The following is a 22,889-nucleotide window of genomic DNA, read 5'->3' on the forward strand; positions in this document are numbered from 1 at the left end:
TACTGTTGAAAGAGTTATTTACTATTATACTTGTGACCAATCAATGGGAGAGTCTGATAGATGACTACATTGTAATGTAAATGTAGTGCTCTGTGTATTATGTATGTTATGGATTTGTTGTGTTATTTCCTGTTTGCTTCCCGAGAAGAATAGCTAATTAGGAATCCTAATTCATGCTAAATATGAGGCCTTTTTTGACCTTATTTGGTCATATTTGACCTTATTTGGTCATATTTGACCTTATTTGGTCATATTTGACCTTATTTGACTTTACTTTCTTATTTGGATGGATACTACATGTACAACTGGTTAGGGTTGGTTGGTAAAGGACTGTATTTTCAGGTTACTTCTGGTTTGGGTGTGGGTTACCGTGGTGATGTGTGTCCATATGGAGGTACAGTTCAAAGGGCTGAGGCTCCTCCCCCTCATTTGCGTAGGCTCGCTGAAGAGATCCAAAGGTTTCATTGGAGAGATCTTCGTTTGATTGGAAATTGCTTCTAGTGTAGGATGGACTAAATATTTGCTGACACTATTAGAGGAATAATGTATCATTTCAGTGCAAATGCAAAGCAGTTTGTTCTCCTTCTCATTGTTGGAATTGTTTTGCTTCTGGGGTATGTATGTTTCTATATTTTATGTAATTACTATGCGTGTACTATGTGTGTAAGTAAATTGTGTTATTTTGGAATAACTAAATCTGTACTAAATAAATTGAAGTTGAATTAAAGTGATGTAACAGTACTGTTTCCTGTTCAACTAAGTGTACTGAGTAAAGTGACCCACCTAAACGTGTTTAATACCCACCTTATCTACCCACCTAAACGTGTTAAATACCCACCTTATCTACCCACCTTAAACTGTTAAATACCCACCTTATCTACACACCTAAACGTGTTAAATACCCACCTTATCTACCCACCTAAACGTGTTAAATACCCACCTTATCTACCCACCTAAACGTGTTAAATACCCACCTTATCTACCCACCTTAAACTGTTAAATACCCACCTTATCTACCCACCTAAACGTGTTAAATACCCACCTTATCTACCCACCTAAACGTGTTAAATACCTACCTTATCTACCCACCTTAAACTGTACTTGTCAGATAGTATTCGAGTGTTCTCTATACACATTCGGTGTACTTGTAGCGTCACCGAAAGATAATTGCAAATAGTAATGTCACTAGCATATCCCATGTACACTAAAGATGCACTTTTTTAGCTTTGGTGCACATTTTTACATTTGACATGTCACTCATTTAGCAGACGCTCTTATCTAGATTGACTTACAGTTATTGCATTCATCTACAGATAGCTAGGTGGGACAACCACATATCTCAGTCATAGTCAGTACATTCATCTTCAGATAGCAAGGTGGGACAACCACATATCACAGTCATAGTCAATACATTCATCTCCAGATAGCTAGGTGGGACAACCACATATCTCAGTCATAGTCAGTACATTCATCTACAGATAGCTAGGTGGGACAACCACATATTACAGTCATAGTCAGTACATTCATCTTCAGATAGCTAGGTGGGACAACCACATATCTCAGTCATAGTCAGTACATTCATCTCCAGATAGCTAGGTGGGACAACCACATATCTCAGTCATAGTCAGTACATTCATCTTCAGATAGCTAGGTGGGACAACCACATATCTCAGTCATAGTCAGTACATTCATCTTCAGATAGCTAGGTGGGACAACCACATATCTCAGTCATAGTAAGTACATTTTTCCTCAATAACATAGCTGTTAGTAGAGTCAGAGCTAGAATGGGGGATGGGGGGGGGGGGGGTCCAGGTGAGGAGAAGGATTATTTAAGATGCTGTTTGAAGACGTAGGGTTTCAGATGTTTTCAGAAGATGGGCAGGGACTCTGCTGTCCCTGTTTTAGGGTGAAGCTGGTTCCACCATTGGGGTGACAGGTCAGAGGAGAGTTTGGACTGGGCTGAGCGGAAGCTCAGGGGTGGGAGTGCCAAGAGACCTGAGGTGGCATAATGGAGTGCTTGGGTTGGGGTGTAGGGTAGCCTGAAGGTAGGGATGGGCATTTCCTCCTGCTGTTCCATAGGTAAACACCATGGTCTTGTAGTGGTAGGGAGGGGCAGGTCCTCCTGCTGTTCCGTAGGTAAACACCATGGTCTGGTAGTGGTAGGGAGGGGCAGGTCCTCCTGCTGTTCTGTAGGTAAACACCATGGTCTGGTAGTGGTAGGGGGGGGGGGCAGGTCCTCCTGCTGTTCCATAGGTAAACACCATGGTCTGGTAGTGGTAGGGAGGGGCAGGTCCTCCTGCTGTTCCGTAGGTAAACACCATGGTCTGGTAGTGGTAGGGAGGGGCAGGTCCTCCTGCTGTTCCATAGGTAAACACCATGGTCTTGTAGTGGTAGGGAGGGGCAGGTCCTCCTGCTGTTCTGTAGGTAAACACCATGGTCTGGTAGTGGTAGGGAGGGGCAGGCCCTCCTGCTGTTCTGTAGGTAAACACCATGGTCTGGTAGTGGTAGGGAGGGGCAGGTCCTCCTGCTGTTCCGTAGGTAAACACCATGATGATCTTCATGTCTGAAAGTGCTGACTCACAAAGCTAGTTAGATCCAAAATATGCTGTCAAGTACATGGCAACTTTTCTGATGTTTGGATATTTCTCCTCCACGATAAGGTTCCGAAAGTGTTGATGCCCTCGATTTGATTTGGAAGTCGCTTTGCAGTGTAAAGTTTTCACTCTCGATGGCTGATGTTTCCTAATGAAACAATTATGACATTTTTGTTGCAATCCACACCTAACGGAAAGAACACAAATGTTGCCATGGTTCCAGGATCGCAAAGTCTGGAACGCGTCAGTCTGCGATAATGTTATCCAACGCTCTAACCACTAGGCTACGCTGCCACCCCATGATGGAGAGGTCTTTGAGGGTGCGGACCTTCCACCGGGAGGAAGAGCTGCTCCGTCTTGCCGAGGTTGAGCTTGAGGTGGTGGGCCGACATCCAAGTTGAGATCAGATCCTAACGAGCAGTATGGCTGGTGGCATTGTCATGCTGGAGGGTCATGTCTGGATGAGCCTGCAGGAAGGGTACCACATGAGGGAGGAGGATGTCTTCCCTGTAACGCACAGCGGGGAGGTTGCCTGCAAAGACAACAAGCTCAGTCCGATGATGCTGTGACACAGCGCCCCAGACCATGATGGACACTCCACCTCCAAATTGATCCCGCTCCAGAGTACAGACCTCGGTGTAACGTTCATTCCTTCTACGATAAATGTGAATCCGAACATCACCCCTGGTGTGACAAAAACCATGTCTCGTTGATGAAGAGCACTTTTTGCCAGTCCTGTCTTGGCCAGCGACGGTGGGTTAGTGCCCACATGCCTTCAAGCCCTAAGTCCAGCCTCTCTCAAGCTATTGCGGACAGTCTGAGCACTGATGGAGGGATTGTGCGTTCCTGGTGTAACTCGGGCAGTTGTTGTTGCCATCCTGTACCAGGTGTGATGTTTGGATGTACCGATCCTGTGCAGGTGTTGTTACACGTGGTCTGCCACGGCGAGGACGATCAGCTGTCCATCCTGCCTGTAGCGCTGTCTTAGGTGTATCACAGTACGCACATTGCAATTTATTGCCCTGGCTACATCTGTAGTCCTCATGCCTCCTTGCAGCATGTCTAAGGCACGTTCACACAGATGAGCAGGGACCCTGGGCATCTTTCTTTTGGTGGTTTTCAGAGTCAGTAGAACGGCCTCCTTTAGTAGCCTAAGTTTTCATAACTGTGACCTTAATTGCCTAACGTCTGTAAGCTGTTGGTGTCTTAACGACCGTTCCACAAGTGCATGTTCGTTAAATGTTTTTGGTTCCTTGAATAATCAGTGAAACAGTGTTTAAACCCTACAATGAAGATCTGTGAAGTCTTTTGGATTTTTATGAATTATCTTTGAAAGACAGTGTCCTGAAAAAGGGACATTTCTTTTTTTTTGCTGAGTTTATATTGGTATTACTACATCCTATGGATGTGGATACTGCTTTAAATCAAATTTCTGCAGCATTAGTATAAATGGGATCAGTACATGTTAATGATTTAATTCCTGTGCTGTTTGTAACTACCCTGGTAGGTTGACTGATTACCTGAACCAGGTTGCAGGCACTGATTTAACGTTTTAAATGTTTTCTTGAGTGGGCAGCTTTATGAAAGCCAGTCAGTAGTCACCCAGAAATTATACATCTCAGTTGATATCACATACATTATCAAGCATTTCACACATGTTTTCCAGATACTGACTGTTAACACTTGGTCTATAGCAGCTTCCCAACATAATGGGCATTAGGTGAGGCAGATGAACCTGTAGCCATATTACATTATTTAACATGAGATCCTCTCTAATCTTTACAGGAATGTGTTTCTGAATATAATCTGCAACACTGCCCCCATTGGCATTTCTGTCTTTTCTGTAGATGTTATAACCATGTATCATACAATGAGTCCATATGGCAGAGGCAGACACATTCATAACTGGAGTTTAGAGGCCTGCCCCAATCCCGTTATAGACGGAGCCCCATCTGTGCAAAAGCCCACCATTCGATCCCATGGAATCAGTTTGTCATCAATATAGCCACGCAGCACACTGAACATCCCCTGTGCAGTTTCATGCTCGGGAATCGTGAGACAGAACAATATGTCCTCGTGAATAGCATGCCGCGACATGTAGAGAACAATGGACAATGCAGGGGCATCTCGGACCCCACAGCTAACGTCCATTTGGAGAGCGTAAGGTGGGGAGTTTGAGTCGTTCAGTCAGAGTTTCCTCTTGATTGCTAGCTATACCATCAATTCTTAGTTTCACAGTGTTATCTGACAAAGGTATTGATGTTTGTAGTTTCTGTTCCTTTCTACACATTGCTTTTACCATTTCAACTGCGGCTGGTAATATCAAAGTCTCTGCAAAAGTGTATGGTTTCATAGCGCGGGCGGGCTTTCACCGTGGGAATGATTCAAGAGCAACGGTCAAGTGTGGCAATTTGTCACGATCTAAGGTCGGTATTTGAATTTTAACTATTCAATTGTAATACATTTCATTCCGATTCTTAAGGTTAAATTACAATGATTTTGAGAGACAAAGACGACATAATACAAAATAATAATTCAACCAGGGTTTTGGAAAATCTCCCGTTGACCCCATTTTCATATGGGGTTGTGACCCGTGGTTTGGAAACCGCTGGCTTAGATTGTTGACAACATGAAAGCTATATTTTGTCTCCAATGTTTATTGAAAACAAATATACATTAGCACAATGATCACTCTTCCTCTCTCATATACATCGTTACAGTTGTTGGTTAGCTAGCTAGCAAATTGTAGCCATATTAGCATTGACATGAAATCAGTTCAAAAACCTCAAGACATGGTATCCCCACATGGCAGTTTCTTGTCATTGCGACCATCCAGAATCACAACAACAGGCTGACTTCCATTTCTTTCCTTTCTTTCCATAGAACAACATAATTAGAGTGGTGTTAGAGTGGTGTTAGAGTGGTGTTAGATGTGTGAGTCTATCATCAAGTTCGACTAAGACTGGTGTTGGATAGAGAGTGTATCATTAAACTTCCCCTTAACCTGGACATCCACCTCATGACCGGACATTCTGTGGTGGTTTGGACGTTCTACAGACCATGTCAACACCTAGGCTTTCCTATTACGTCCATGATTCTTCTAATATCTACAACCCCACCCCTATTTTTCAGCTTCACCTTTAAAACTTGAAATCCTTAATTGTTGAAACTGCCAACAAAGAAGTTACTGCAAACAACAAACCAAGTCAGGGTCCCCCCCCACCCCCCCACGGACATCATTGAACGCAGGATAGAACACGAGAATATGTACTGATAACGATATGTACGCTGAGCAAAACAATAACAAAAGGTGCTGTTTCCCCAAAAGTGATTTTAAATGAAACACATTGTCTCTCTGAGGCCACATGCCCATGCAATAATAACACATCATTGTTGTCGTAATAGCTAACGATTAAACCCTTTTAAAAATAAAATTTATTCACACCTTTTTTTTAAATCATTGCATTATTCAAGTGTGCAATCTGGTCCTCTATAGTTTGAATATCTTGCTTCCATTTCTATACTACTATATACACTATACACTATGGTTTGGACTTCAGGTTAATAGATGCACACATGCATGTAGCATGCATGAGGCTTTGCCCACACCACATCCAAGGTAATGTAAGGATAATGTAAGGATAATGTAAACTTGTGCAGCTCATAATTTGTAACTCGACTCAACTAAGCTGGATCCCCATTTTCAGTAGCTCATTGCATTATTGCGTTGCGTTGAAGCCTAATTGTGTAGCGTATAAATTAGGCTTCAAAGACAAGCTGCAAATCGGATGTAGAAGAAAAGCAGCGTGAGCAGCACATTTTGGGTAATAAGGCCTTTAAATGTTTTCATGACAGACTTGAATTGATTTTCTCCTCTCTTCCGAAAGGTATGTTCACTACAGCTTCTTCAATGAAAGGCTCAATGGGTAAGATCACGTTTCTGTTAATTTATTACACCCTAATGATGCTATAATGTGATATGGATTTTCTGATTGATTCATATTCACAGGGTTTGGTTTGACTCTTCCAACAAAGATATCCCAGTTGATGAGGACCAGAGGAACACCAGGTTAGTTGATATGAACGGAGAAATCCTCCCAACAAGTCATGATACTTCTAAACGCTCTTTCCTATTTCCTTAATGTTACCCGCTAGATCATTAACAGAGATAATTTACATAACAGAGATGTACTGTACACAGTTACTAGTGGTGGGCACCAATAAGGATATGAACAAGTCATATTGTGATATTGGTTCATTGCTGTTACCCTACACTATTATGAAAAAGAGCAAACATGACTGTTCCCGGAGGCACAAAACCCTGGAGGCACAAAACCCTGGAGGCACAAAACCCTGGAGGCACAAAACCCTGGAGGCACAAAACCCTGGAGGCACAAAACCCTGGAGGCACAAAACCCTGGAGGCACAAAACCCTGGAGGCACAAAACCCTGGAGGCACAAAACCCTGGAGGCACAAAACCCTGGAGGCACAAAACCCTGGAGGCACAAAACCCTGGAGGAACAAAACCCTGGAGGCACAAAACCCTGGAGGCACAAACCCCTGGAGGCACAAAACCCTGGAGGCACAAAACCCTGGAGGCACAAAACCCTGGAGGCACAAAACCCTGGAGGCACAAAACCCTGGAGGCACAAAACCCTGGAGGCACAAAACCCTGGAGGCACAAAACCCTCTCAAAGGCCTTCAACGTAGCAAACTTAACGGATGGCATGCGAAGGGTCTGTGGGGCATTTTCTCTCAGATTGTAGTTGAATCAGGGTTATTTGTTACAATGTATTTTTTCCATTTGGTTGTTTTCTCATTGTAAAAAAATTGTCAAACAAACTACAATACTTGAACAAAACCATGTGTGTATCGGAAGTCACACCGCTTGCTCAGTGAGTACCAGTTCCTCCTAATTCGGCTTACACCAATACTGCAGCCAATTGGACGTAAGATTCTCTAAAATGCCGTTTGAGGCGGCTTACGGTAGAGAAATTAACATTACATTTTCTGGCATCAGCTCTGGTTGACATTCCTGCAGTCAGCATGTCTATGGCCTTTTATTGTCCCCAGCAGAAGGTGCACCTGTGTAATGATCACATTGTTTAATCAGCTTCTTGATATGCAACACCTATCAGGTGAATGGAATATCCTTGGCAAACGAGAAATGATCACCAACAGGGATGTAAAGACATTTGAAAGAAATAAGCTTTTTCATGGATCATTTCCTGTATTTTTTTTCATCTCGTGAAACACGGAACCAACACTTTACATGTTGCGTTTACACACTGAGTGTACAAAACATTAAGGACACCATGTCTTTCCATGACATAAACTGACAGGGGAATCCAGGTGAAAGTTCAGATCCCTTATTGATGTCACTTGCTACATCCACTTCAATCAGTGTAGATGATACTATCGAGCATTTCACACACATTGTCTAAGTACTGACTGTTAGCACTTGGTGACCTATAGAGATGAGGCAGGTAAACCTGCAAATCAATAACACTGGAAATGAGATCTTCTCTAAACATTACAGGGAAATGGCTCTAAATATATAAAGCAACACCTCCCCCATAAGCATTCCTGTCTCTTCTGTAGATATTATATCCCTGTATTGCTACTGCGGTATCATTAAAGTAATTATCTACGTGAATCTCACAAATGGCTAATATAAAGAATGTTATCTGATGTTAGCAAGTTACTGATTTACGGAATCTTATTTCTAAGGCTACATATACAGTGTATTCAGGAAGTATTAAGGCCCCTTGACCTTTGACACATTTTATTTAATTACAGCCTCATTCTAAAATGGATTACATTGCCCTCCCCCCCTACACACGATACCCCATAATGACAAAGCAAAAAAAACAGATTTTTGGAAATTTGGAAAAAGTTAGGCTGCCAGAAAATTCACAATTGGCCTAGGCAGGGTAGCCTAGTGGTTAGAGTGTTAGAGTGTTGGACTAGTAACCGAAAGGTTGCAAGTTAAAATCCCCGAGCTGACAAGGTACAAATCTGTCATTCTGCCCCTGAACAGGCAGTTAACCCACTGTTCCTAGGCCGTCATTGAAACTAAGAATTTCTTCTTATCTGACTTGCCTAGTCAAATAAAGGTCATTTAAAAAAATGGGCAATCAGCATGCAGTTGTCTGGACTTCACAAAGCCATGGAAGTGAACAGACAATGAAACATTGACACAGTTGCAACTCAATGGATTGGCTGTATTGTCGAAAACATCAGACTCCTTGGAAAAACAAATGAACCTTCTGCACGTATGTGGCATTCTCTACTTTATAATATTGTTCTCCCTCTGCTACCGCTTCCCCCTCATGTGTGTGTGTGTGTGAAGTTGGGAGAGTTAGCTGAGTGTTCAGGGTTAATTTAATTTGATAATTTTTAGATACAATGTTATTACTATTGTAATGATCAAAAAGGCTGCTTTTCTACTTGGGAATGAGCTAAAAAACTTGGAAGGAAAACATTTGGCTTCAAATTTGTTTTTTTGCTGACATCTATAGAGTTTCCATATTGATGCCGATCACTAACAATCAAATCAAATGTTATTGGTCACATACACGTATTTATCAGATGTTATTGATTCGTGTAGCGAAATGCTTGTGTTCCTAGCTCAACAGTGCAGTACTACCTAACAATTCACAACAATACACACATCAAAAAGTACAATTATGGAATTAAGAAATATATAAATATATGGGTATTATGATGAGCATTGTCAGAGTGGCATTGACTAAAATACAGTAGAATAGAATACAGTATATACATATGAGATGAGTAAAGCAGTATGTAAACATTATTTAAGTGACTAGTTAGTAAATACAGTAGAATAGAATACAGTAGATACATATGAGATGAGTAAAGCAGTATGTAAACATTATTTAAGTGACTAGTTAGTAAATACAGTAGAATAGAATACAGTATATACATATGAGATGAGTAAAGCAGTATGTAAACATTATTTAAGTGACTAGTTAGTAAATACAGTAGAATAGAATACAGTATATACATATGAGATGAGTAAAGCAGTATGTAAACATTATTTAAGTGACTAGTTAGTAAATACAGTAGAATAGAATACAGTATATACATATGAGATGAGTAAAGCAGTATGTAAACATTATTTAAGTGACTAGTTAGTAAATACAGTAGAATAGAATACAGTAGATACATATGATTATGATCTCAATGTTTACAGATATACAGATCAAGCCGGACTGTGTTGTTCTGATTATGATCTCAATGTTTACAGATATACAGATCAAGCCGGACTGTGTTGTTCTGATTATGATCTCAATGTTTACAGATATACAGATCAAGCTGGACTGTGTTGTTCTGATTATGATCTCAATGTTTACAGATATACAGATCAAGCCGGACTGTGTTGTTCTGATTATGATCTCAATGTTTACAGATATACAGATCAAGCCTGACTGTGTTGTTCTGATTATGATCTCAATGTTTACAGATATACAGATCAAGCCGGACTGTGTTGTTCTGATTATGATCTCAATGTTTACAGATATACAGATCAAGCCGGACTGTGTTGTTCTGATTATGATCTCAATGTTTACAGATATACAGATCAAGCTGGACTGTGTTGTTCTGATTATGATCTCAATGTTTACAGATATACAGATCAAGCTGGACTGTGTTGTTCTGATTATGATCTCAATGTTTACAGATATACAGATCAAGCTGGACTGTGTTGTTCTGATTATGATCTCAATGTTTACAGATATACAGATCAAGCTGGACTGTGTTGTTCTGATTATGATCTCAATGTTTACAGATATACAGATCAAGCTGGACTGTGTTGTTCTGATTATGATCTCAATGTTTACAGATATACAGATCAAGCTGGACTGTGTTGTTCTGATTATGATCTCAATGTTTACAGATATACAGATCAAGCCGGACTGTGTCACGTTCTGACCTTTATTTCCTTTGTTTTGTCGTTATTTAGGATGGTCAGGGTGTGAGTTGGGGTGGGCAGTCTGTGTTTGTTTTTCTATGATTTGGGTATTTCTATGTTTCGGGCCTAGTATGGTTCTCAATCAGAGGCAGGTGTCATTAGTTGTCTCTGATTGAGAATCATACTTAGGTAGCCTGGGTTTCACTGTTTGTTTGTTGGGTGATTGTCTATGTTAGTTGCTTGTGTTCAGCACAGTTCTCATTATAGCTTCACGGTCGTTATTCCTTTATTGGTTTTTGTATTCAGTTGTTCAGTGCTTTCTTTAATTAAAAACTTCATCATGAACACGCTGTATTCAGTTGTTCAGTGATTTTCTTTAATTAAAAACTTCATCATGAACACGCTGTATTCAGTTGTTCAGTGATTTTCTTTAATTAAAAACTTCATCATGAACACGCTGTATTCAGTTGTTCAGTGCTTTCTTTAATTAAAAACTTCATCATGAACACGCTGTATTCAGTTGTTCAGTGCTTTTCTTTAATTAAAAACTTCATCATGAACACGCTGTATTCAGTTGTTCAGTGCTTTCTTTAATTAAAAACTTCATCATGAACACGCTGCCTTTTGTTCTGCTCCTTACGACGATCGTGACACATGTTACCAAGGTAACCCTATTACCAACAGACAGGGAGGTGTGACCTCTGACATGTTACCAAGGTAACCCTATTACCATCAGACAGGAAGGTGTGACCTCTGACATGTTACCAAGGTAACCCCATTACCACCAGACAGGAAGGTGTGACCTCTGACATGTTACCAAGGTAACCCCATTACCACCAGACAGGAATGTGTGACCTCTGACATGTTACCAAGGTAACCCCATTACCACCAGACAGGAAGGTGTGACCTCTGACATGTTACCAAGGTAACCCTATTACCATCAGACAGGGAGGTGTGACCTCTGACATGTTACCAAGGTAACCCCATTACCACCAGACAGGAAGGTGTGACCTCTGACATGTTACCAAGGTAACCCCATTACCACCAGACAGGAAGGTGTGACCTCTGACATGTTACCAAGGTAACCCCATTACCACCAGACAGGAAGGTGTGACCTCTGACATGTTACCAAGGTAACCCCATTACCACCAGACAGGGAGTTGTGACCTCTCGCTCCTGACGAAGATCGTGACACAGTGGAGGTGAACCAGGAAGTGTATGTGTTTGTTTATGCAAATACTAATATGCACAGTGGAGGTGAACCAGGAAGTGTTTGTGTTTGTTTATACAAATACTTTGGCTGTGAACTTCCACAAAGTAATAAATGTGTCTGCGTGATTCTGTAACTGTGATTAATCAATAGTTTGATTAGGACGTAACAATGTTGACAAACTATAACTAACAAAGCTAGCATGGTTCATGTAAAATCAAGCAACTTTAATTACACAAGCAAACAGCATGGAGCAAGTTAACCCAGGAAATGGAGAGAGGGATGGAGCTGGTTAACCCAGGAGATGGAGAGAGGGAGAGAGGGATGGAGCTGGTTAACCCAGGAGATGGAGAGAGGGAGAGAGGGAGAGAGGGATGGAGCTGGTTAACCCAGGAGATGGAGAGAGGGAGAGAGGGATGGAGCTGGTTAACCCAGGATAGGGAGAGAGGGATGGAGCTGGTTAACCCAGGAGATGGAGAGAGGGAGAGAGGGATGGAGCTGGTTAACCCAGGAGAGGGAGAGAGGGAGAGAGGGATGGAGCTGGTTAACCCAGGAGAGGGAGAGAGGGAGAGAGGGATGGAGCTGGTTAACCCAGGAGATGGAGAGAGGGATGGAGCTGGTTAACCCAGGAGATGGAGAGAGGGATGGAGCTGGTTAACCCAGGAGATGGAGAGAGGGATGGAGCTGGTTAACCCAGGAGATGGAGAGAGGGAGAGAGGGATGGAGCTGGTTAACCCAGGAGATGGAGAGAGGGAGAGAGGGATGGAGCTGGTTAACCCAGGAGATGGAGAGAGGGAGAGAGGGATGGAGCTGGTTAACCCAGGAGATGGAGAGAGGGAGAGAGGGATGGAGCTGGTTAACCCAGGAGATGGAGAGAGGGAGAGAGGGATGGAGCTGGTTAACCCAGGAGATGGAGAGAGGGAGAGAGGGATGGAGCTGGTTAACCCAGGAGATGGAGAGAGGGAGAGAGGGATGGAGCTGGTTAACCCAGGAGATGGAGAGAGGGAGAGAGGGATGGAGCTGGTTAACCCAGGAGATGGAGAGAGGGATGGAGCTGGTTAACCCAGGAGATGGAGAGAGGGAGAGAGGGATGGAGCTGGTTAACCCAGGAGATGGAGAGAGGGAGAGAGGGATGGAGCTGGTTAACCCAGGAGATGGAGAGAGGGAGAGAGGGATGGAGCTGGTTAGCCCAGGAGATGGAGAGAGGGAGAGAGGGATGGAGCTGGTTAACCCAGGAGATGGAGAGAGGGAGAGAGGGATGGAGCTGGTTAACCCAGGAGATGGAGAGAGGGAGAGAGGGATGGAGCTGGTTAACCCAGGAGATGGAGAGAGGGAGAGAGGGATGGAGCTGGTTAACCCAGGAGATGGAGAGAGGGATGGAGCTGGTTAACCCAGGAGATGGAGAGAGGGAGAGAGGGATGGAGCTGGTTAACCCAGGAGATGGAGAGAGGGAGAGAGGGATGGAGCTGGTTAACCCAGGAGATGGACAGAGGGAGAGAGGGATGGAGCTGGTTAACCCAGGAGATGGAGAGAGGGAGAGAGGGATGGAGCTGGTTAACCCAGGAGATGGAGAGAGGGAGAGAGGGATGGAGCTGGTTAACCCAGGAGATGGAGAGAGGGATGGAGCTGGTTAACCCAGGAGATGGAGAGAGGGAGAGAGGGATGGAGCTGGTTAACCCAGGAGATGGAGAGAGGGAGAGAGGGATGGAGCTGGTTAACCCAGGAGATGGAGAGAGGGAGAGAGGGATGGAGCTGGTTAACCCAGGAGATGGAGAGAGGGAGAGAGGGATGGAGCTGGTTAACCCAGGAGATGGAGAGAGGGAGAGAGGGATGGAGCTGGTTAACCCAGGAGATGGAGAGAGGGAGAGAGGGATGGAGTTGGTTAACCCAGGAGATGGAGAGAGGGAGAGAGGGATGGAGCTGGTTAACCCAGGAGATGGAGAGAGGGAGAGAGGGATGGAGCTGGTTAACCCAGGAGATGGAGAGAGGGAGAGAGGGATGGAGCTGGTTAACCCAGGAGATGGAGAGAGGGAGAGAGGGATGGAGCTGGTTAACCCAGGAGATGGAGAGAGGGAGAGAGCTGGTTAACCCAGGAGATGGAGAGAGGGAGAGAGGGATGGAGCTGGTTAACCCAGGAGATGGAGAGATGGAGAGAGGGATGGAGCTGGTTAACCCAGGAGATGGAGAGAGGGAGAGAGGGAGAGAGCTGGTTAACCCAGGAGATGGAGAGAGGGATGGAGCTGGTTAACCCAGGAGATGGAGAGAGGGAGAGAGGGATGGAGCTGGTTAACCCAGGAGATGGAGAGAGGGAGAGAGGGATGGAGCTGGTTAACCCAGGAGATGGAGAGAGGGAGAGAGGGATGGAGCTGGTTAACCCAGGAGATGGAGAGAGGGAGAGAGGGATGGAGCTGGTTAACCCAGGAGATGGAGAGAGGGAGAGAGGGAGAGAGCTGGTTAACCCAGGAGATGGAGAGAGGGAGAGAGGGATGGAGCTGGTTAACCCAGGAGATGGAGAGAGGGAGAGAGGGAGAGACCTGGTTAACCCAGGAGATGGAGAGAGGGAGAGAGGGAGAGAGCTGGTTAACCCAAAGAGATGGAGAGAGGGAGAGAGGGATGGAGCTGGTTAACCCAGGAGATGGAGAGAGGGATGGAGCTGGTTAACCCAGGAGATGGAGAGAGGGAGAGAGGGATGGAGCTGGTTAACCCAGGAGATGGAGAGAGGGAGAGAGGGATGGAGCTGGTTAACCCAGGAGATGGAGAGAGGGATGGAGCTGGTTAACCCAGGAGATGGAGAGAGGGAGAGAGGGATGGAGCTGGTTAACCCAGGAGATGGAGAGAGGGAGAGAGGGATGGAGCTGGTTAACCCAGGAGATGGAGAGAGGGAGAGAGGGATGGAGCTGGTTAACCCAGGAGATGGAGAGAGGGAGAGAGGGATGGAGTTGGTTAACCCAGGAGATGGAGAGAGGGAGAGAGGGATGGAGCTGGTTAACCCAGGAGATGGAGAGAGGGAGAGAGGGATGGAGCTGGTTAACCCAGGAGATGGAGAGAGGGAGAGAGGGATGGAGCTGGTTAACCCAGGAGATGGAGAGAGGGAGAGAGGGATGGAGCTGGTTAACCCAGGAGATGGAGAGAGGGAGAGAGCTGGTTAACCCAGGAGATGGAGAGAGGGAGAGAGGGATGGAGCTGGTTAACCCAGGAGATGGAGAGATGGAGAGAGGGATGGAGCTGGTTAACCCAGGAGATGGAGAGAGGGAGAGAGGGAGAGAGCTGGTTAACCCAGGAGATGGAGAGAGGGATGGAGCTGGTTAACCCAGGAGATGGAGAGAGGGAGAGAGGGATGGAGCTGGTTAACCCAGGAGATGGAGAGAGGGAGAGAGGGATGGAGCTGGTTAACCCAGGAGATGGAGAGAGGGAGAGAGGGATGGAGCTGGTTAACCCAGGAGATGGAGAGAGGGAGAGAGGGATGGAGCTGGTTAACCCAGGAGATGGAGAGAGGGGAAATACAGTAAATCACCAACCGTGGCTTTGTACCTGTTCAGACAACACCCTCCAGGGGGCAGTGTGCACCCTTTCAGTTAGTTTACCACCTCATAGAAGTAAAAGAAGAACAAAATGGAGAAGTCCTCAATGGCACTGCCTGTGATCTCACAGACACCTTAATGGGGCCAGTAAAATGATGCAATGTCTGTCCCTGTAAGAGCACATGAGACTGGGTTAAGGGTGATATGGCCAGGTAGAGAAACCTGTATTTTGTCTGTCCCTGTAAGAGCACATGAGACTGGGTTAAGGGTGATATGGCCAGGTAGAGAAACCTGTATTTTGTCTGTCCCTGTAAGAGCACATGAGACTGGGTTAAGGGTGATATGGCCAGGTAGAGAAACCTGTATTTTGTCTGTCCCTGTAAGAGCACATGAGACTGGGTTAAGGGTGATATGGCCAGGTAGAGAAACCTGTATTTTGTCTGTCCCTGTAAGAGCACATGAGACTGGGTTAAGGGTGATATGGCCAGGTACAGAAACCTGTATTTTGTCTGTCCCTGTAAGAGCACATGAGACTGGGTTAAGGGTGATATGGCCAGGTAGAGAAACCTGTATTTTGTCTGTCCCTGTAAGAGCACATGAGACTGGGTTAAGGGTGATATGGCCAGGTAGAGAAACCTGTATTTTGTCTGTCCCTGTAAGAGCACATGAGACTGGGTTAAGGGTGATATGGCCAGGTACAGAAACCTGTATTTTGTCTGTCCCTGTAAGAGCACATGAGACTGGGTTAAGGGTGATATGGCCAGGTAGAGAAACCTGTATTTTGTCTGTCCCTGTAAGAGCACATGAGACTGGGTTAAGGGTGATATGGCCAGGTAGAGAAACCTGTATTTTGTCTGTCCCTGTAAGAGCACATGAGACTGGGTTAAGGGTGATATGGCCAGGTAGAGAAACCTGTATTTTGCCTGTCCCTGTAAGAGCACATGAGACTGGGTTAAGGGTGATATGGCCAGGTACAGAAACCTGTATTTTGTCTGTCCCTGTAAGAGCACATGAGACTGGGTTAAGGGTGATATGGCCAGGTAGAGAAACCTGTATTTTGTCTGTCCCTGTAAGAGCACATGAGACTGGGTTAAGGGTGATATGGCCAGGTACAGAAACCTGTATTTTGTCTGTCCCTGTAAGAGCACATGAGACTGGGTTAAGGGTGATATGGCCAGGTAGAGAAACCTGTATTTTGTCTGTCCCTGTAAGAGCACATGAGACTGGGTTAAGGGTGATATGGCCAGGTAGAGAAACCTGTATTTTGTCTGTCCCTGTAAGAGCACATGAGACTGGGTTAAGGGTGATATGGCCAGGTAGAGAAACCTGTATTTTGTCTGTCCCTGTAAGAGCACATGAGACTGGGTTAAGGGTGATATGGCCAGGTAGAGAAACCTGTATTTTGTCTGTCCCTGTAAGAGCACATGAGACTGGGTTAAGGGTGATATGGCCAGGTAGAGAAACCTGTATTTTGTCTGTCCCTGTAAGAGCACATGAGACTGGGTTAAGGGTGATATGGCCAGGTAGAGAAACCTGTATTTTGTCTGTCCCTGTAAGAGCACATGAGACTGGGTTAAGGGTGATATGGCCAGGTAGAGAAACCTGTATTTTGTCTGTCCCTGTAAGAGCACATGAGACTGGGTTAAGGGTGATATGGCCAGGTAGAGAAACCTGTATTTTGTCTGTCCCTGTAAGAGCACATGAGACTGGGTTAAGGGTGATATGGCCAGGTAGAGAAACCTGTATTTTGTCTGTCCCTGTAAGAGCACATGAGACTGGGTTAAGGGTGATATGGCCAGGTAGAGAAACCTGTATTTTGTCTGTCCCTGTAAGAGCACATGAGACTGGGTTAAGGGTGATATGGCCAGGTAGAGAAACCTGTATTTTGTCTGTCCCTGTAAGAGCACATGAGACTGGGTTAAGGGTGATATGGCCAGGTAGAGAAACCTGTATTTTGTCTGTCCCTGTAAGAGCACATGAGACTGGGTTAAGGGTGATATGGCCAGGTAGAGAAACCTGTATTTTGTCTGTCCCTGTAAGAGCACATGAGACTGGGTTAAGGGTGATATGGCCAGGTAGAGAAACCTGTATTTTGTCTGTCCCTGTAAGAGCACATGAGACTGGGTTAAGGGTGATATGGCCAGGTAGAGAAACCTGTATTTTGTCTGTCCCTGTAAGAGCACATGAGACTGGGTTAAGGGTGATATGGCCAGGTAGAGAAACCTGTATTTTGTCTGTCCCTGTAAGAGCACATGAGACTGGGTTAAGGGTGATATGGCCAGGTAGAGAAACCTGTATTTTGTCTGTCCCTGTAAGAGCACATGAGACTGGGTTAAGGGTGATATGGCCAGGTACAGAAACCTGTATTTTGTCTGTCCCTGTAAGAGCACATGAGACTGGGTTAAGGGTGATATGGCCAGGTAGAGAAACCTGTATTTTGCCTGTCCCTGTAAGAGCACATGAGACTGGGTTAAGGGTGATATGGCCAGGTAGAGAAACCTGTATTTTGTCTGTCCCTGTAAGAGCACATGAGACTGGGTTAAGGGTGATATGGCCAGGTAGAGAAACCTGTATTTTGTCTGTCCCTGTAAGAGCACATGAGACTGGGTTAAGGGTGATATGGCCAGGTAGAGAAACCTGTATTTTGTCTGTCCCTGTAAGAGCACATGAGACTGGGTTAAGGGTGATATGGCCAGGTAGAGAAACCTGTATTTTGTCTGTCCCTGTAAGAGCACATGAGACTGGGTTAAGGGTGATATGGCCAGGTAGAGAAACCTGTATTTTGTCTGTCCCTGTAAGAGCACATGAGACTGGGTTAAGGGTGATATGGCCAGGTACAGAAACCTGTATTTTGTCTGTCCCTGTAAGAGCACATGAGACTGGGTTAAGGGTGATATGGCCAGGTAGAGAAACCTGTATTTTGTCTGTCCCTGTAAGAGCACATGAGACTGGGTTAAGGGTGATATGGCCAGGTAGAGAAACCTGTATTTTGTCTTTCCCTGTAAGAGCACATGAGACTGGGTTAAGGGTGATATGGCCAGGTAGAGAAACCTGTATTTTGTCTGTCCCTGTAAGAGCACATGAGACTGGGTTAAGGGTGATATGGCCAGGTACAGAAACCTGTATTTTGTCTGTCCCTGTAAGAGCACATGAGACTGGGTTAAGGGTGATATGGCCAGGTAGAGAAACCTGTATTTTGCAAACAAAAGTCAATGTACATTTGATATCTGACTTTTTAACTGACAACAAATCACTTTTACTTGGTCCTAAGTTCTCGGTTGACTTACTGTTGAAAGAGTTATTTACTATTATACTTGTGACCAATCAATGGGAGAGTCTGATAGATGACTACATTGTAATGTAAATGTAGTGCTCTGTGTATTATGTATGTTATGGATTTGTTGTGTTATTTCCTGTTTGCTTCCCGAGAAGAATAGCTAATTAGGAATCCTAATTCATGCTAAATATGAGGCCTTTTTTGACCTTATTTGGTCATATTTGACCTTATTTGGTCATATTTGACCTTATTTGGTCATATTTGACCTTATTTGACTTTACTATCTTATTTGGATGGATACTACATGTACAACTGGTTAGGGTTGGTTGGTAAAGGACTGTATTTTCAGGTTACTTCTGGTTTGGGTGTGGGTTACCGTGGTGATGTGTGTCCATATGGAGGTACAGTTCAAAGGGCTGAGGCTCCTCCCCCTCATTTGCGTAGGCTCGCTGAAGAGATCCAAAGGTTTCATTGGAGAGATCTTCGTTTGATTGGAAATTGCTTCTAGTTCTTCTATTTGCTGACACTATTAGAGGAATAATGTATCATTTCAGTTCAAATGCAAAGCAGTTTGTTCTCCTTCTCATTGTTGGAATTGTTTTGCTTCTGGGGTATGTATGTTTCTATATTTTATGTAATTACTATGCATGTACTATGTGTGTAAGTAAATTGTGTTATTTTGGAATAACTAAATCTGTACTAAATAAATTGAAGTTGAATTAAAGTGATGTAACAATACTGTTTCCTGTTCAACTAAGTGTACTGAGTAAAGTGACCCACCTAAACGTGTTTAATACCCACCTTATCTACCCACCTAAACGTGTTAAATACCCACCTTATCTACCCACCTAAACGTGTTAAATACCCACCTTATCTACCCACCTAAACGTGTTAAATACCCACCTTATCTACCCACCTAAACGTGTTAAATACCCACCTTATCTACCCACCTAAACGTGTTAAATACCTACCTTATCTACCCACCTTAAACTGTACTTGTCAGATAGTATTCGAGTGTTCTCTATACACATTCGGTGTACTTGTAGCGTCACCGAAAGATAATTGCAAATAGTAATGTCACTAGCATATCCCATGTACACTAAAGATGCACTTTTTTAGCTTTGGTGCACATTTTTACATTTCACATGTCACTCATTTAGCAGACGCTCTTATCTAGATTGACTTACAGTTATTGCATTCATCTACAGATAGCTAGGTGGGACAACCACATATCTCAGTCATAGTCAGTACATTCATCTACAGATAGCTAGGTGGGACAACCACATATCTCAGTCATAGTCAGTACATTCATCTTCAGATAGCTAGGTGGGACAACCACATATCTCAGTCATAGTCAGTACATTCATCTTCAGATAGATAGGTGGGACAACCACATATCACAGTCATAGTCAGTACATTCATCTTCAGATAGATAGGTGGGACAACCACATATCACAGTCATAGTCAGTACATTCATCTCTGGATAGATAGGTGGGACAACCACATATCACAGTCATAGTCAATACATTCATCTCCAGATAGCTAGGTGGGACAACCACATATCTCAGTCATAGTAAGTACATTTTTCCTCAATAACATAGCTGTTAGTAGAGTCAGAGCTAGAATGGGGGATGGGGGGGGGGGGTCCAGGTGAGGAGAAGGATTATTTAAGATGCTGTTTGAAGACGTAGGGTTTCAGATGTTTTCAGAAGATGGGCAGGGACTCTGCTGTCCCTGTTTTAGGGTGAAGCTGGTTCCACCATTGGGGTGACAGGTCAGAGGAGAGTTTGGACTGGGCTGAGCGGAAGCTCAGGGGTGGGAGGGCCAAGAGACCTGAGGTGGCATAATGGAGTGCTTTGGTTGGGGTGTAGGGTAGCCTGAAGGTAGGGATGGGCATTTCCTCCTGCTGTTCCATAGGTAAACACCATGGTCTTGTAGTGGTAGGGAGGGGCAGGTCCTCCTGCTGTTCTGTAGGTAAACACCATGGTCTGGTAGTGGTAGGGGGGGGGGCAGGTCCTCCTGCTGTTCCATAGGTAAACACCATGGTCTGGTAGTGGTAGGGAGGGGCAGGTCCTCCTGCTGTTCCGTAGGTAAACACCATGGTCTGGTAGTGGTAGGGAGGGGCAGGTCCTCCTGCTGTTCTGTAGGTAAACACCATGGTCTGGTAGTGGTAGGGAGGGGCAGGTCCTCCTGCTGTTCCGTAGGTAAACACCATGGTCTTGTAGTGGTAGGGGGGGGCAGGTCCTCCTGCTGTTCCGTAGGTAAACACCATGGTCTTGTAGTGGTAGGGAGGGGCAGGCCCTCCTGCTGCTCCGTAGGTAAACACCATGGTCTGGTAGTGGTAGGGAGGGGCAGGTCCTCCTGCTGTTCTGTAGGTAAACACCATGGTCTTGTAGTGGTAGGGAGGGGCAGGTCCTCCTGCTGTTCCGTAGGTAAACACCATGGTCTTGTAGTGGTAGGGGGGGGCAGGTCCTCCTGCTGTTCCGTAGGTAAACACCATGGTCTTGTAGTGGTAGGGAGGGGCAGGCCCTCCTGCTGCTCCGTAGGTAAACACCATGGTCTAGTAGTGGTAGGTAGGGGCAGGCCCTCCTGCTGCTCCGTAGGTAAACACCATGGTCTTGTAGTGGTAGGGAGGGGCAGGCCCTCCTGCTGCTCCGTAGGTAAACACCATGATGATCTTCATGTCTGAAAGTGCTGACTCACAAAGCTAGTTAGATCCAAAATATGCTGTCAAGTACATGGCAACTTTTCTGATGTTTGGATATTTCTCCTCCACGATAAGGTTCCGAAAGTGTTGATGCCCTCGATTTGATTTGGAAGTCGCTTTGCAGTGTAAAGTTTTCACTCTCGATGGCTGATGTTTCCTAATGAAACAATTATGACATTTTTGATGCAATCCACACCTAACGGAAAGAACACAAATGTTGCCATGGTTCCAGGATCGCAAAGTCTGGAACGCGTCAGTCTGCGATAATGTTATTCACCTGTTCAACATGTCAACCACAGCCACAAATTGCAGGTGCTTTTCCCTGTCTTTCGAGCTCTGACATCATATTATTTTTAGAAATTCTTCAGTTCATGTCACTGCAATTGGGAGGGTGACACTGTGGAGTAGTCAACCATGATTTTTAATTTAATTTTTTAACCTTTATTTTACCAGGCAAGTCAGTTAAGAACACATTCTTATTTTCAATGACGGCCTAGGAACAGTGGGTTAACTGCCTTGTTCAGGGGCAGAACGACAGATTTGGTACAGATTTGTACCTTGTCAGCTCGGGGGTTTGAACACCTGAGTTCAAACCCCCGAGCTGACAAGGTACAAATCTGTCGTTCTGCCCCTGAACAAGGCAGTTAACCCACTGTTCCTAGGCCGTCATTGAAAATAAGAACTGATCTTAACTGACTTGCCTGGTAAAATAAAGGTAAAAAATTAAATTAAAAATCGTGGTTGACTACTCCACAGTGTCACCCTCCCAATTGCAGTGACATGAACTGAAGAATTTCTAGTTGCTAGTCCAACGCTCTAACCACTAGGCTACGCTGCCACCCCATGATGGAGAGGTCTTTGAGGGTGCGGACCTTCCACCGGGAGGAAGAGCTGCTCCGTCTTGCCGAGGTTGAGCTTGAGGTGGTGGGCCGACATCCAAGTTGAGATCAGATCCTAACGAGCAGTATGGCTGGTGGCATTGTCATGCTGGAGGGTCATGTCTGGATGAGCCTGCAGGAAGGGTACCACATGAGGGAGGAGGATGTCTTCCCTGTAACGCACAGCGGGGAGGTTGCCTGCAAAGACAACAAGCTCAGTCCGATGATGCTGTGACACAGCGCCCTAGACCATGATGGACACTCCACCTCCAAATTGATCCCGCTCCAGAGTACAGACCTCGGTGTAACGTTCATTCCTTCTACGATAAATGTGAATCCGAACATCACCCCTGGTGTGACAAAAACCATGTCTCGTTGATGAAGAGCACTTTTTGCCAGTCCTGTCTTGGCCAGCGACGGTGGGTTAGTGCCCACATGCCTTCAAGCCCTAAGTCCAGCCTCTCTCAAGCTATTGCGGACAGTCTGAGCACTGATGGAGGGATTGTGCGTTCCTGGTGTAACTCGGGCAGTTGTTGTTGCCATCCTGTACCAGGTGTGATGTTTGGATGTACCGATCCTGTGCAGGTGTTGTTACACGTGGTCTGCCACGGCGAGGACGATCAGCTGTCCATCCTGCCTGTAGCGCTGTCTTAGGTGTATCACAGTACGCACATTGCAATTTATTGCCCTGGCTACATCTGTAGTCCTCATGCCTCCTTGCAGCATGTCTAAGGCACGTTCACACAGATGAGCAGGGACCCTGGGCAT

General features: G+C 45.0%; 1 protein-coding gene across 5 annotated transcripts in view; it reads left to right on the plus strand.

The window, feature by feature from the left end:
- Positions 1-431: 431 nt before the first annotated feature.
- LOC109886141 (globoside alpha-1,3-N-acetylgalactosaminyltransferase 1) overlaps positions 432-22,889 on the plus strand; it is a 53,404-nt gene continuing 30,946 nt past the window's right edge. For 4 of the 5 annotated variants that reach the window (XR_004209463.1, XR_004209465.1, XR_004209464.1 and 1 more), the window contains exons 1-3: positions 432-614; positions 6,482-6,520; positions 6,604-6,663. Coding sequence is in view for 2 of the 5 variants with exons in the window: in XM_031821524.1 (XP_031677384.1) it covers positions 544-614; positions 6,482-6,520; positions 6,604-6,663 (170 nt within the window). In the remaining 3 variants the exon portion in view is untranslated. The remainder of the gene's footprint in view (positions 615-6,481; positions 6,521-6,603; positions 6,664-22,889) is intronic. The other variant, XM_031821523.1, reaches the window with a different exon arrangement.

The sequence above is a fragment of the Oncorhynchus kisutch genome, unplaced genomic scaffold (genome assembly GCF_002021735.2).
Source record: "Oncorhynchus kisutch isolate 150728-3 unplaced genomic scaffold, Okis_V2 scaffold3988, whole genome shotgun sequence".
NCBI lineage: Eukaryota > Metazoa > Chordata > Actinopteri > Salmoniformes > Salmonidae > Oncorhynchus > Oncorhynchus kisutch.